General features: G+C 39.8%; 1 protein-coding gene and 1 long non-coding RNA gene across 2 annotated transcripts; one reads left to right on the top strand and one right to left on the bottom strand.

Annotated features, from left to right (window-relative positions):
* The first annotated feature begins 3627 nt into the window (after nucleotides 1-3627).
* Nucleotides 3628-4762, top strand: LOC136248038 (uncharacterized). Its single transcript, XM_066039854.1, has 4 exons — nucleotides 3628-3736; nucleotides 3792-3856; nucleotides 3919-4698; nucleotides 4754-4762. The coding sequence occupies exons 1-4, from the start codon at nucleotides 3628-3630 to the stop codon at nucleotides 4760-4762; spliced, it is 963 nt and encodes a 320-aa protein (XP_065895926.1).
* A 25-nt stretch (nucleotides 4763-4787) lies between these two features.
* Nucleotides 4788-6388, bottom strand: LOC136247168 (uncharacterized). Its single transcript, XR_010697141.1, has 2 exons — nucleotides 6025-6388; nucleotides 4788-5977 (listed from the first exon to the last, which is right to left on the bottom strand). It is a non-coding gene; the product is annotated as an uncharacterized lncRNA (long non-coding RNA).
* Nucleotides 6389-15125: the final 8737 nt, after the last annotated feature.

Raw genomic sequence — 15125 nt, 5'->3', positions numbered from 1 at the left:
TACCATTCTTACAGACTTTCCCAGCCAACCCCAGCACCAACGAGTCAGTTGATGGTATAGCTTGTGAATTGGTACTGCCTGCACATTAAATTAAAAGGTTCAATGGGAATGTGCTATATCATTTATTATATTTATTATATTTTATAATTGTAAGACTCATATGCATGAGCATAGTACAATGATTAGTTACAAATTAAATTAGAATGTAAGTAAATAAGTAAGTAAATTAATTAAGTATAAGTAATTAAGTAAGTAAATTAATTAAGGATAAGTAATTAAGTAATTGAAGAGATCACTAGTGTACAGGTGTAGAGAATTGTTGTAGAGTTGGTGCATTGACAGTGACACTTGGTAAAGCATTCCACTGAGGGACTACTCGTGGAAAAAACTGTACTTATAGCTATTAACTGTTGAAGATATTGTAACAAATCTTTTGTTGTGACCTCTAGTGATAAGAGAGTTTTTAATCATACATTCTGGGAGTGAAACATCTATTAAACCATTTAAGATTTTATAAAGGACACATAGAGACTGAATATCTCGTCTTTTCTTCAAGCTGTCCCACTGTAAAGTTGATAACATTTCACTAACACTGCTGTATCTGTTAAAATCAGACATCACATATCTAGCAGCTCTCCTTTGAACAGATTCTAATTTGTTAATGTTAATGTTGGTATAGGGGGACCAAACAAAAGCTGCGTACTCCAAAATTGGTCTGACATATGTACAATAAGCATCAACTCTAATATTCCTCTGACAGAAATGAGTGTTTCTTCTTATGAATGCTAAGGCAGAGTTAGCTCTTTTACAGATACACTCAATATGCTTGTTGAAAGTAAGTTTACTGTCTAATGTAAGTCCTAAGTATTTAGCTTCCTGTACTTGGGCAAGCATTTGATCATACAGTGTGTAGTGTGTGACAGTTGGATGCACTTTGTGAGTAATTGTTAAAACAACACATTTAATTGGGTTAAATTGCATAAACCATTTGTTTGCCCAATGTTCCAGACAATGTAAATCATTCTGTAGGACATCGGAGTCATGCTTAGAGTGAATTTGGCGATACAATAGACAGTCATCTGCAAATAGGCGACAAGTAGATTTGATACAGCTGGGTAAGTCATTTATAAAAACAAGGAACAGTAAGGGGCCCAATACAGAGCCCTGAGGTACTCTACTGGTAACATTGACAACTTCTGAAATAGAACCATCACAAACAACTTGCTGTTTACGGTTGGTTAAAAAAGACTGAATCCAGTTAATTGTCTCTCCGGTAATTCCGTAGTACCTTAACTTTAACAGTAAGAGTTTATGGGAAACTTTGTCGAAAGCCTTGCTGAAATCCAGCAGTATGCAATCAGTTTGTGCATTGTCATTTAAACTGGATGCTAAATCATGGACGGTATCAGTGTAACGTAGTCATGAATGGATTCTTTATACTTGCCACACTGTTGTCTGTATTGATAATATGCAGTCTGCAGGACCCATGCACTGGTTTAAATAAACTGCATCGTATCCTTCACTTTCAGTGATGAACAGCAGCAGCAACATTCTCTTCTAGTGGGCATCATCTTACAATTGCCACATTGACACCTGTAGGAATTGTATTATTAGCTGACAAGTAGTGGTAGAATAGTCATACAAGCTCATATCATTGGGCACTTTCCCAAGTAGCTCTTCATCAGACGATGATTCATCCTCAGTCAGTTGGTCTGTATCGCTAACTAGCATCTATTGGCTCGAATTGGTAAGGTTCAACTGTTCAAGAGAGGTTCCAGCCAGCTAGAGACCAAACTGGAAACGTCACTATATTCATCGGAAATATCTTGGGAATCAATGGAAGATTTCAAGCCAGGAGTAGTACAGCAGAAATCCGTTGACGACTTGGTAGTATCCATAACAAAGTCTATCTAGGGGTCACCATCGACAACAAGTTTACCTTCAATGACCATATCCAAACAATCACCAATAAAGCTAACCAAATCAATGCCTTTATTTACAGAAACCTGCGCCACTGTCCAAGCACTGTGAAATGTAACTGCTGCAGAAGTATGGTCAGGCCAGTGCTTGAATATGCATCATCTGTATGGGATTATTATTATTATTATTATTATTATTATTGTTTACTGAGCAGTCAGCCCTGCTGGTGTACTCAGGAATCACATAAACAAATACATTAGGTACAATAATATGATTGGAGTCTAGCTGTAAATAGATCAGTATCTGCAATTTCAATTGTGTCAGTTGGTAGTATGTTCCACTCGGGATCCCTATACCTTAAAATAATTATTATCTGTGGAACCATTCCACTGCCAATTTTACCTCCAACAACACCTGCTCTTTTTCATTTCTATGTCCATGCTCAAAATGTTCAAAGATCCCCCAACAACCTAACTTCAACTACCTTTAACTGTTAATTTCCCCCCTTTAAGTAATCAAGTAAGTAAACTTTGTAGCTAATCACTAGCTACTACAATTTAGCTTCTGGCCACTGACACAGGATGCCAGTGGACCATCAGTGTGCTGCCACGTACGCCGATTCTATCATACAAACATCTGCAACTTGTATGTATATGTACACTGTAAAGTTCATTATTATTATTATTATTATTATTATTATTATTAATACTTGTGTTGGTCCTCTACTTTGTATTAATCAGTACTAGACTGAATAAAACAACATGCAAAACCGAATCAGTACTGCCCAATTCGTCAGATGCGCGCACATTGTTAGCGCATGGCGCTTTGTACACAGCAAGATCTTGGAAAAATACAGTACTATGTTCACCCAGAGGAGGTTGGACACGATGCAAGCGCTTCTGAAATTTATTACTGTTAATTGCATATTTCTAATATGTGACGTGGAGTAAGTTTAAAAGAAGTGTTTAGCAATATCCACACCACGTTACCTTGTGCTTCTTAAGATGAACAGCAAATTCTTATTTCAAGACGGGTGTGCGACTTTCTATTCTCTTTTCGATTCTCTGTGAGGCCAAACTAGCGGCGTCCGCTCTTCCTTTTCAATACACTGAGAGGCTTTGTTAGCATGCACATTGCTTTCTTCGACAATTATTATGCTTAAATACACTTATATAAGGCGTCCCTATAGTATTACACATGGATTCCACCCAGCAAACTCTTACACACGTGATCTCCGTAGATTTCAAGAGCGATTTACGTGCCTGGAGTAGTGGGGTTGACCGGCTGAATAGACTAAACTTGGAGTGCGCTCTCGAATGGTATTTGTGAAAACTTTTGTGAACGCTTGGTTAAACTTTCAATACAAAATGTATGCACTCACGTGTGCGTGTCCAACCTCCTCTGATGTTCACCAGACACTTTTCTTTCCCGCCCCCACACAAAAGAAAGAAAAGGGTCTGGCTACGCGAGACTATATCACAGTATAGAGCGTTTTCATTTCCATGGTAACGAATAATGACGTAAAGGGCACACCTACGGTCGCCATATTGTTGAACCACGTTGCGGTAGTTATTGTTGTTTTTACAACGTTTGTATTGTGAATACAATGGTTAACTGTGCTATTGTTGGCTGTTCTAGTGACAGTAGCAAGCCTGGAAGGAACAATTGCTCGTTTCACAAGCTACCAACCATAATCAAGGACCTCAAATGGTGGAAATAACGACGGAAAGGAGAAGAGTTTGGTTATCAGTCATCTCTAGAGACGATTTGTCATGTTTAGAAAATGTTTATGTTTGCAGTAATCGTTTTGAAAGCGGTAAGTGCTACAAATGTGCACAAGTATCAGAGGAAGATATTGTTGCCTCTTCCAGTCAGTGTTGTTGCACAAGTATCAAAGGAAGATACTGGCCGTGTGTTTGTTAATGATGCCATCATGGTACTCGAACTGATCAAGGAGTGTTGTGTCACAGTAAAATGGTGCAAACAACTCCACCTCAGACTTGTGATGTTGGGGTTCAGACAGATGACTGGAATTTTTTCAATGAGAAGGTTTTTTTGTCAGATGATTCCAAGGTACATTACTACACTGGGCTGACCAAGTGCGCACTGCTGCTGTCAACATTTGAGTTTGTGATGAAGCCCTTTTGTAATGGAGAGAAACGAGCATTCTACTGGCGTTCATTCCTCATAGTTCTTTTAAAGTTGAGGCTTAATCTGGGACTGCAAGACCTAGCATATAGATTGAATGTATCACTAGCTACTGTGTCACGTTCATTCCATGCAACACTAGAGGTTATGATGGTACATTTGCAGTGGCTTATAAAATGGCCAGAGAAGGAGCAGCTGTGGAAAACTATGCCAAACTGCTTTCGTGCCTGCTATGGAACTAAGGTAGTGGCAATTGTTGACTGTTATGAGATAAAGATTGAAACACCATCTCATTTATTAGCTAAGTCAGCAACATGGTCGCAATATAAACATGCTAACACTGCTAAAGTGTTCATCTCAATGTGTCCACAAGGAGTAACTACCTTTGTTTCATGTGCCTGGGGAGGAAGAGTAAGTGATAAACACTTGACTGTCAACTGTGGCTTTCTTTCAAAATTATTGCCGGGAGACATTGTCCTTGCTGACCGCGGTTTTGACATTGATGAGGATGTTGCCAGAATGCAGGCAACTTTACAAATACCCGCATTCACACGTGGATGTGTGCAGTTGTCTCCACAAGATCTTGAGAAAACTCGCCAACTGGCACATGTCTGTATACACATTGAGAGGGTGATAGGTGCTATGAGGCAGAGATACTCTATTCTGATGAGTTGTATCCCCATAGACTTTGTGAAACCTAAGGCAAATGGAGAAAAAGCTACTATAGACAAAATTATAATTATTTGTTCAGCATTAAATAATTTATGTAGTAAATCTGTAGTTCCTAATAATTAATTTCATTACATGACAAATACTGTAACTGTACATTAATATAATAACATTATTTCTTTTGCTTCTTCTGTGTAAATTGAAGCAACTTACAACAGTTTGCACAATACCACTTGTTGGTACGTGGAGGATTCTTCAAGATTAAGGCATGAGAGGTGGAACCATTGAATATTCTCACAATCATCATGGTCACATCCAACCATCTCACCGCCCTTGTCTTCCTTGCAGTAAGTGTAAGTATCACTAACAGCTGAAGCTGCTGCAGTCTGTGCTGGTATAACTTGTTCTCGAGAATGCCATTTTTCCAGCAGTTCTGGAAGAATACATAATTCAAAAAAATGAGAACTTTTGTCGACTATGTCTTTGATCAGGTGTTCATCTCAAAATATTCTCTGGATTGAGATGCTTGCATTACCATCACGAAAAGTCGCAACTACAAAATCAGCAGAACACACAAAGAGCTGAGTCTGTACTTGATAGTAGTACATGTGTGTTTTCAAAAGGTTACCATCATCTTGAATGTAGGGAGCTGATGATGGTTGAACATCACGAACGCAATAAGGGTACTTGACTTCCAGTACCCCTATTCCAGTGCAGCATTCACACTGGATATTACCATCCGGACTAGCCCCAATGAAGGGATATGTGATGCTAATAATAAGCCCACTTTCCTTGCAAACAAAGCCAGAGTGAACATCTTTCATGTGCTGACCTTGCTGAAGTCTCGTGTTCACACCCCCACTTAGTAGCCTTAGAGGAGAAATTATTTATCTCTGGATAACAAATTCGTCGAATCAGGCAATGAGTCATTGTATAAATGTGCTCCCCTTTTCCTGTTGCAGCTAATAGAACCTTTAGGCTTCGTAAATGTTATGTCCATTATTCGAGTATAAGGTATCGTTTCCACTAAGCGCAGCTCCTTCCACACACAACCTATCTGTGTACAAGTTGTGGAAACCCGTGATGCCGATTCAAGATAAAATAAAATAGCTGCAACATGGGAACAAACTTCACCAAAGCCTGCCATGCAGGTGCAGTGACGTGCCTCAACTGTGCCATCATGCTCACATGTCACCCAAGTGTTCACTGGTGGATCATTAGCACGCTGGGAGTGTCTCAACTATAGTACATATAAGTGAAGTGATTGCATGTGTAGCTAAAATTTACCTTTGCTACTGCAGCAAACTTTTTGTCAAATCGTTTTGAACCCAGGTAGTTCACGAATAAGTATTTGTACGCATCAAGACTTTTATGAGCTTTAAACCATTGTGAAGTACAAAAGCTGAGTCCCAGGACCAAGTAGTTGAAGATATCTGTGTTCGTGACAGGTGGAAAAACGCCTTTCATCAATTCAGAGAGTAGAATCAAATACGGGTCTTGAATTCCAGATAGTTCCTCGAGGTACCTCCTCTTATTACTGATAGACAACTCCCGAGCATAGTCACTTAATGGCAATTCATCAGCCGCCATATCCTTAATCACGATCCAGTTCCGGTTCAACAATATGGCGACCGTGGGTGTGCCCTATACGTCATCATTCGTTACCATGGAAATGAAAACGCTCTATTATATATATATGATTTAATTTATTCCGGCCCTAATGGCACTCCCATCCTCCCCGATCTCTCGCTAGAAGTTAACTGAACCTAATTTAATTTATAAAAGACAAAAAGCAGCTAAACCTACAGAGCCTACACAGACCTATACATAAACACCTTATGGACCACCAGCATACTCACAGCAAAACCCCCGGACAGGGGCCTTAAGAAGACAGCCCTGCAGACTACTGACCAAACTGCAGGGAGTGGGAGTATGAAACAGAGTTCAACTCCCACAAAGGACTGCCAGGCAACAGGCTAAATAGGTGTAAAATTGTCCTGGCATTGTGGCGCCACAAACAGTGAGTTGCTCTAGCAAATGGCGTTACGTTAGGCCACGAGAAATGCCACTCTTGGTGGTTGTCCTCAAAGCAATATCCTGCAGGACAGGACGACTAGCAGCAGACCACAAACTCAAGAACTCAACCACCAGGGGTACAAAGACACCTCCAGCAGCCTACACAAGCTCATCATGATGAGCATCCTTGTCTTCTTCTCCCTTATCAGCAGCCACACCTGCTGAAACTGCAGACCGACCCAACAAATATTCCTGTAAACGCACAGTAACACCAGCATGACTGCTCAGTAATAATAATAATAAAAATAATAATATACGCATGGATACTATTATTATTATTATTATTAATTAGCAAAGCCCACCAGGGGCAACACGCTAATGTTCATTACAATTACACGCAATACCAATCAGATTGTTCTTAAAAGTGTCAATGTCAATCTTGTCAATATCAGAGATAGGTAGTTGGTTCCATTGAATAATTGTTCGTGGTAAGAAAGAGTATTTGTAAACATCGATTCTTGTTGGTAAGTGAAATAGCTTGAGGGAGTGGTTGGAACGAATATATGATACTGGAACTGATAAAGGTATACAACGATCAGGTATGACTATTAACCTTCTCAAAATTTTAAATAGCAAAGTAAGTCGAGTCATTGTCCTTCTGTCTTGGAGACTAGGCCATTCAAGGTATGTCAGCATATCTGTTATACTGTCGTGTTGTTGCTCACTAGATCTGAACCACGGTTTGTTTAGAACAAAACGAGCAGCCCGATGCTGGATCATTTCAAGTTTGTATATACTTGTATTGTGGTAGGGATCCCAGATGGCTGAACAATACTCAATGGATGGTAGTAATAGTTGTTTGTATAGGTGGTCTTTAATTTCTATTGGTGCAGTGTGCAAGGTCCTTTTTAGGAAGCCAAGAAGTTGGTTAGCCTTGCTGCAAATATAGTTGATATGGGGGTTCCAGGATAATCTGTGATGAAGACGGATACCTAGATAGTTATGTTCCAATACTGTATTGAGTGGGATGTTGGACATTTTGTATGTAAAGCTACTTTTGTTGTGATGTAATGTTATTTGATGGTCATTTGGTGTTGCTATAACTTTGTAGAGTAATATATCATCTGCAAACAGTCGTATTTCACTTTTGATGTTCATAGCAATGTCATTGATATAAATTAAGAACAGTACAGAGCCAAGTACAGACCCCTGAGGGACACTAGATGTCACTTCACAAATAGATGATTTGGAACCTTCCACTACAACTTGTTGTGTTCGACCGTGGAGAAATGATTTCAGCCAATGTAACATGTTTCCTCTAATTCCATAATATTCTAATTTGTATAGGAGTTTTGAATGTGCTACTTTATCGAATGCTTTGGAGAAGTCTAGTATTGCAGCATCAACTTGGTGGTTGTTGTCCATGTGTTTAGTAATATCATTAACGGTAATAAACAGTTGAGACTCACAGGAGTGTTTGGATCTGAAACCAAACTGGTTTTCTGATAGGATGTTTTGGTCTTCTAAATGCTTCATAATTTGGCTTACTAAAATATGTTCCATTGTTTTGCAGACTACAGATGTGAGTGAAATAGGACGATAGTTTCTTGGGTCAGATTTTGTGCCTTTTTTTAAATATTGGAGTAACATAGGCACGTTTCCATTCTGATGGAACAATACCAGACTCTAATGATTGTTTAAAGATATGAGTTAATATAGGAGAGATTTCGGTTGCTGTAGTTTTCAGTACATATGGATGAATGGAATCTGGTCCAGGAGATTTGGATACTTGTGCCTACGTATACGCATGGATACATGTCCACAACCCAGTAGATGATCACCAAATTGATCAACAACACTACCACATGGGCAGCGAACTGGAGAAGTGGCAGAAAAGAGAGGGATACCAAACCAGTATCCAAGAGAACATACAAACTCCTGTGAGGACATGGAGAGGCCCAAAGAATTACAAGGAATGGCCCAAAGCCATAAACTCGTACAGGGGTCAGCAGCAATTGAACGAATTCTGGCTTGGTCCCGAATGGTGTGAATTAAGCAGTAAAAGATCGATATACATGCACGATGGCCTCACCTTGATTTTTTTCCGAATAGCTACATTGCATTTAGACTTCTCTGACAGTAACAGCGTATAGCTAGTTACTGCACCCAGCACACATATATACACAATCCAAATCCACTTAAATGGGGTTTTGACAATTCCCGGTCTTAAAAATGTCAAAAGTTTCTCTCCAAAACGTCCAGGACGATAGACAGATCGAAACACTCTAATAGAACAGTCACTATATACATGGGAACAATCGCGCCCGAACCGATGGTGGTCAAACATGGTGGCTTACTCTAATGTTTCAGCCTTGTGAACTTTATAAAAGCTACGAAATTCACTATTATATAAGAATAATGTTTTACTTGCAAGTGATGCATTTCAACCCAAGAATCAAGTTTGTAACAGAGTCTAAAAAAACTTAAATTATTTGACAGAAAAGGTTATTTCAGAATAGATTTTCAATTAATTATGTTTTATACAATTTATAGTACATTAAAGGTATAAGTCTTTTACCTGAAGTGATTGGTATATGGCAGGATGTTTGGTACAATGGTGAGGTTAGCAGTGCACAGGTATAGCAGAATAGGTTCAATTTCAGCTTACACTCTGGTAACTACTTGAAAATTATAGTTTGAATGTTGGGTGTTCTATTAGAGTAGTTGACTGTTATATTAGAATATTTCGGATTTAGCAACTTCTAAGGTAAGACTTACTCCAAAATATAATTTTGAACCTCTCATAGTAATTCTTTGATAAGATTAGCTATTCCCCTTGCTCTTTCCATCTTTTCATTGCTCATACATGTGTATAAAATGCAACTGCACCTGTACTACAGCTTCTAGAAGCTTCTTAGCTTGCTCATTGTAAAATTTTGGAGGGGGTGCTTCAGCGCCCCCAAGAACCTCCCTAAATTCTCTCTTGTATAAGACACCAAAACCATGAATTAAAAATGCAGCTCAGTACCTATAGTATAATAAAATAAATGCTAAGAAAAATCACAGATGTAGCTGTATAACAATGTGTGGCATGCGAAACATAGAGTTATTCTCTACAAAAGGTAATAGCATATGAACCAGTTGAAAGTTTCAACTTTCTGGCCACGTTAGAGGAATATTTGACAAATCACTGTTATTTTGTTGACTTCATACCATCATAATAGTAGGGACGTCCATGCCACATCTTGATAGAGACATAATGTCCTCTGCACCACCAAGTTAAAAATGCTGATCATAATGATAAGTAACAAATTATTGATTTCTTTGAGGCTGGTTGATTCTATGTTGATTGGAATTACCCATGGACTTTTATTGGTAAACATGCATGACAAAACTTTTCATTTACTATTGAATTCATAAAACTAATCCCTTATACACTGTTTGGCAGTGTTTGCTGTACATGCAGTAGCATCAATTTAATCAGTGATGATATGATGTGCCTTTTGAGGTGGTGTGCTGGGAAATTCAGTTCCACAATAACCCATGACATGGTCTGGGATAGAAAATATGGTCTATCAATCCAAGGAGTTAAGCAAAAACAATGAAGTTTAACTCGTTCATCCATCTCAGACTGATAAAGATCCTCTGAGGAGGAAGAAAGATCAAACATTTTATCATTGGCTCCTTTCATACAAAGGAAATTGTATATGGCATTTTTTGTAGCAGCTTCATTGTCTAACTCAATATTGGCCAAGTCTAGGTGTTCATCCATACAAGCTGCGATTAGCAGTACTGCAGAAATAATATCTGCATAATCAGTGTTAAAGCACTGGACTGATATGTGATAAGCAAGAGCTAACTGAGCTAATGTGCCAACAAAAATTCCAGCCTGATAGTTCAGCTCCATTCTGCCAGGTTCATTGTATGCTGAAAATACCTGTGAATATAAACAGAAAACTAATGTATAGTGTATTTATAACTATTAAGGACAAATATTTTGATATCCAGGATAATTAGCAAAAATCTTGTGGATAGTTATAATATCCATACAAAGTTGGGCCTATATAGGTAATCATAATGGAGAAAAACCAAAATAAAGTTGTTTCTTTTGTAAGCATGTTACTGTTATGTATATAATATGAAAAGCATTTGAACACACATATGTATATATGTGTAAAGTAGCTGAGAACTGGGACTGTAATAAGTAACTGGTGATGATGCGTGATGATGCAACCCTGATGTAATTGAAACCTTATAGAAACAATAAACAATTACTAGTATAAAAAACACTGATTTTGTAAATTTATTGCTGCTGCATATTGATGTGCTGATTCTTTTGATGCTGGATAAATGAAGTGCTGATTCACAGTGGAGGTCCTACCGAGATCTTGCAGGCTTACTTTGTGTAGTAATTGGCAAGAAACTGAACTCTTGGCTTTAGCAAGAAGGACAGGGAGGAAAAGGTCAACAAGACAGGTACTGCTGGTATAACATGCAGCTTACTGTAAAGAGACAACTCCCATGAACTTTTGGCTTTTTGGCTTTCAGTGTAGGAGAATTTCTTTTAGTGAGAATGGACAATACAGTTGGAACAGTGAAAGGGACAGCCTACCCTTTAAGCTCGAAAAGGCTAAAACTCCAGCACATTCAGCACTTGGCAAGAGCCCTTGACTTGCCAGCAGCAGCCCCAAGAAGTGACCTTGAAGTAATGATTACTGGAAGGATAGCAGAAACCCGTGGTGAAGAAGCACAAGTTCAAGTCATTATTTCCCTGACTGAGGAAGGAGAACTAGTTTCACTGAGAGACATGGAGGGTACATTTTTGATTGCTCCACCACTGCCAGCCTTGCCTAGTAGAGGATCTAGCAGAGTACCCAGAAGGGCATCTAGTATGGCTTCCAGTATGGTGTCTACTTCTAGCGAGGAGCTTGAAGATTTGGACATAGCAAAGGACTTGGAGAGTCTAGCAATTGAGGTAACCCAATTACGTAATCTTCTTCAAGTGAGAGAGGAAGAGAGTGGAGCTTTAAGTGCCAAACTCGAGTTAATTAGAGGTGAAATAGATGATCTGAAGGCTGAGCTCAGTATCGCCCAGGATAGGATCCTGGAACTCTGGCAGGAAAACTGTGAGCAACTAATACAGTACGATAATGCTATGTCCGAGAAAGATAAGGAGCTGCAACTTCTGAGGGAACAGTTGCAAGTGAGAGAGCTGGAGCTAGCCAGGTTGAAACTGTCGAGTTTGGAGAGGCCAGAAATTCTGAGTGATACTGCTAAACTTCTCAAGGAGGAGTCAGTGAGTTTACTTGATGGTAAAAGTGTTTCTTTTCCTACAGGAATTGCTCGAGACAACCTACCTGGAGGAGGTCTCCAGAGAAGCCCTGATGTTAATTTTACTTGTTATCCAACTACTATGGCTTCAACAACACCAGAGCAACACAGAGGTCAGACCTTTGTACCTGTAGCACCACTAACAACAACAACAACAACATCCTTACCTTTGGGACATGTGACAACAACATCAGCTGATATTTTACCTGTCACAACAAGAGCAGCCACATCTAATCCTTTCCAACAGCCATGGCCATTACCTACCAGCTGCATACCAACAACAACCCAGGGACAGTTGAACAAACGTTAACGGAGTGGTTTTCTAGGAAGTGCTTATGAGCAGAGCTTACCTTCAACTGGTCAAGAGGTAACCAATATAAGTGCATCGTTATCTGATGCCCTTTCTGTCAGCAGACCTATAAACTCTATTGGGATTGCTAACTGTAGTAAGCCGGCTACCGACAGTCAGACTTATTCTCGCCGAGGGAAAGCACCCCCAATAGATCCTTTCAATGCTGAAGAGGTCACAGTAACTTTTGAGGATTGGCTACTGACACTAGAGAGAGCAGCCCAGTGGAATGAGTGGACCACTGAAGAGTCACTGATGCAGCTGGCTGGCTACTTGAGAGGAAGAGCAGCGCAACAGTGGAAACTACTACAGCCAGAGAATAAGAGGACATACCAAGCTGCCATAGCTGCTCTGAAGGAGAGGTTAGACCCGGGAAATCATACTTTGGCAGCTCTTGATTTCCGTCACATTTCACAGCACACAAATGAATCTGTTTCAGATTTCATAGGTCGACTAGAACAGGTGTTCCAGACTGGATTTGGGCGTGAACAACTTTCCAATGAGACAAGGGAGATGTTACTCTTTGGGCAACTACAGGAGGGCCTACTCTACACTTTGATGGAGGCACCATCTGTGTCTGGTGCCCAGAACTACAAGGAGCTTTGTTTAGCAGCCAAGAGAGAGGAGAGGAGGCTCAATGAGCTTAAGAAGAAGCAGCATTACTTGAAGAATGCTAAGCAATCGATCATTGGCTCAACCTACAAGCAGCCTACAACCTCACGAAGCTGGCACTGGAAGCCAGGGAACAGGTCGCAGAAAGATAGTAGCAGCCCAGTCTTACAGCAGAAACAACGAAGATGTTACATTTGTGATAGCCCAAATCACTTGGCTTGGCAATGTCAACAGCCAAAGACCGAGAGCTCTGGTAAGAAGTCAACACAGACTAAATCATCTAGTTCTAGACCTGGTGCTAATGTAATTCGAGCTACTCCTCACAGTCACCCTAAGTGTGGATCCCGTAGTGTGGAAGTCAACATTGAAGGAATTCCCATAACTGGTGTTATAGATACTGGATCCGATATCACAATACTAAGAGGAGATCAATTCTACAACATAGTTTTAAAAGCTGGCTTGAATGTACAAGATCTTGAAGTTGCTGAACAGATTAGAGCCTGCACTTATGACCAGAAACCAATACGACTAGATGGACAGATGAAGATGAGTCTTAGTTTTAGTGAGAAGGCAATTGTTACTACTGTTTATATCAAGCTAGTTGCACCTGACGAATTACTATTGTCAGAAGAAGTTTGTCACCTCTTGGGAATTGTGAGTTATCACCCCAGTGTGAAGTCAGCTGAGAGGTGTCAGCCTACTAGTGAAGAGAAACCTCTGAAAGAAAAGAAGGAATTCCCAATTAGCATTAATGAAGCCTCAATTTCTGATCAGAGTAGCTGTGATTCTACTAGTGATAAGATTCCAGTAGTAGATATGAATCAGTCTTCTGATACTCCAGCTATTCATGTTCTGCCCGATGCTAAGGAAAGTGAGTCAAAATTGATAAGTAGTGATGGATACCCACCTTCGAATGATGTTGGTGATATTTCTAAAACTCAGCCTGCACGAGTGAAACTGATTACTGCTGTTCGACTACCAGCTTATTATTCAGCAGCTGTACCAGTGGAGGTTGAAGCAGTGAGAGGACATGTTCTGATAGAGTCAGAATACTTACCTGATGATTGTTTGAGCATTGATGATTCTCTGGTGAATGTTAATCAAGAGGGACGAACCACTGTAATAGTTTCCAACAACAGCAAAACACCTTATCAACTGAAGAGTAGTATCAAGCTTGCATGTGCTAGTGAGGTGGAGGTGGAATCAACTATAGAGAAGAGTCAATTGTCAGACCAGAAGTGTTGCTTTGAAGATGATGCTACTATTTCTGATGTTTCTTCACCTAGTATGCCAGAGTCGTTACAACCAGCTTCTGGACAGTTGAACGTATGGACTATAAATACATTGTCCAATAACCATCTTAGCTCTAATGAGCATATACGATGGAGACAGCAACAGCTTAGAGGAATCTTAATAAAGTCTAACAGAGAGCTATCTGATGATAAGTCCACGCAGTTGAGTAAGATTTTATCTGAGTACCATGATGTATTCAGCCTGAGTGATGATGAAAGGGGAGAGACTGATTTAGTCGAGTTCAAAATTGACACTGGAGATTCACAGCCCAGGAAGCAACCAGTCAGAAGAGTCCCTTTTGGGGCTCGGCAAGAGATAGCCGATCAACTTAATAAGATGCAGCAAAACAATGTGATCCAGCCATCTGAAAGTCCATGGGCAAGCCCCGTCGTATTAGTGAGGAAAAGAGATGGAACACTTAGGTTCTGTGTGGATTATAGAGCTCTGAATTCACTAACAAAGCCAGATCTTTTTCCACTTCCAAGAATTAATGACCTGCTTGACCAACTGGGGAAATCAAAGTATTTTAGTACATTAGATCTCAAGTCTGGATACTGGCAGATTAAAGTTAGTGATGACAGCCAGGAGAAGACCGCATTTATCACTCATAAGGGCTTGTTTGAGTTCCGAGTGATGCCATTCGGGGTTACCAATGCCCCAGCAGTCTTTCAACGTTTGATGCAGCGAGTGTTGTCCGGATTACAGACATCATCTACAGTTGAATTTGTCTCTGTTTACTTGGATGATGTGATAGTGTTTTCTGAGACTCTGCAAGATCACATCAAAC

Source organism: Dysidea avara, chromosome 2, assembly GCF_963678975.1.
Source record: "Dysidea avara chromosome 2, odDysAvar1.4, whole genome shotgun sequence".
NCBI classification, from domain to species: Eukaryota; Metazoa; Porifera; class Demospongiae; order Dictyoceratida; family Dysideidae; genus Dysidea; species Dysidea avara.
Note: the sequence above shows the minus strand (reverse complement) of the source record. Positions and strands in the feature narration are given on the sequence as shown.

Coding starts and splice junctions, on each gene's coding strand:
- LOC136248038 (XM_066039854.1), top strand. CDS start 3,628: ATGGTGGAAATAACGACGGAAAGGAGAAGAGTTTGGTTATCAGTCATC. Junction 3,737..3,791: donor CAGTAATCGTTTTGAAAGCG/GTAAGTGCTACA, acceptor TGCCTCTTCCAG/TCAGTGTTGTTGCACAAGTA. Junction 3,857..3,918: donor TTGTTAATGATGCCATCATG/GTACTCGAACTG, acceptor ACTCCACCTCAG/ACTTGTGATGTTGGGGTTCA.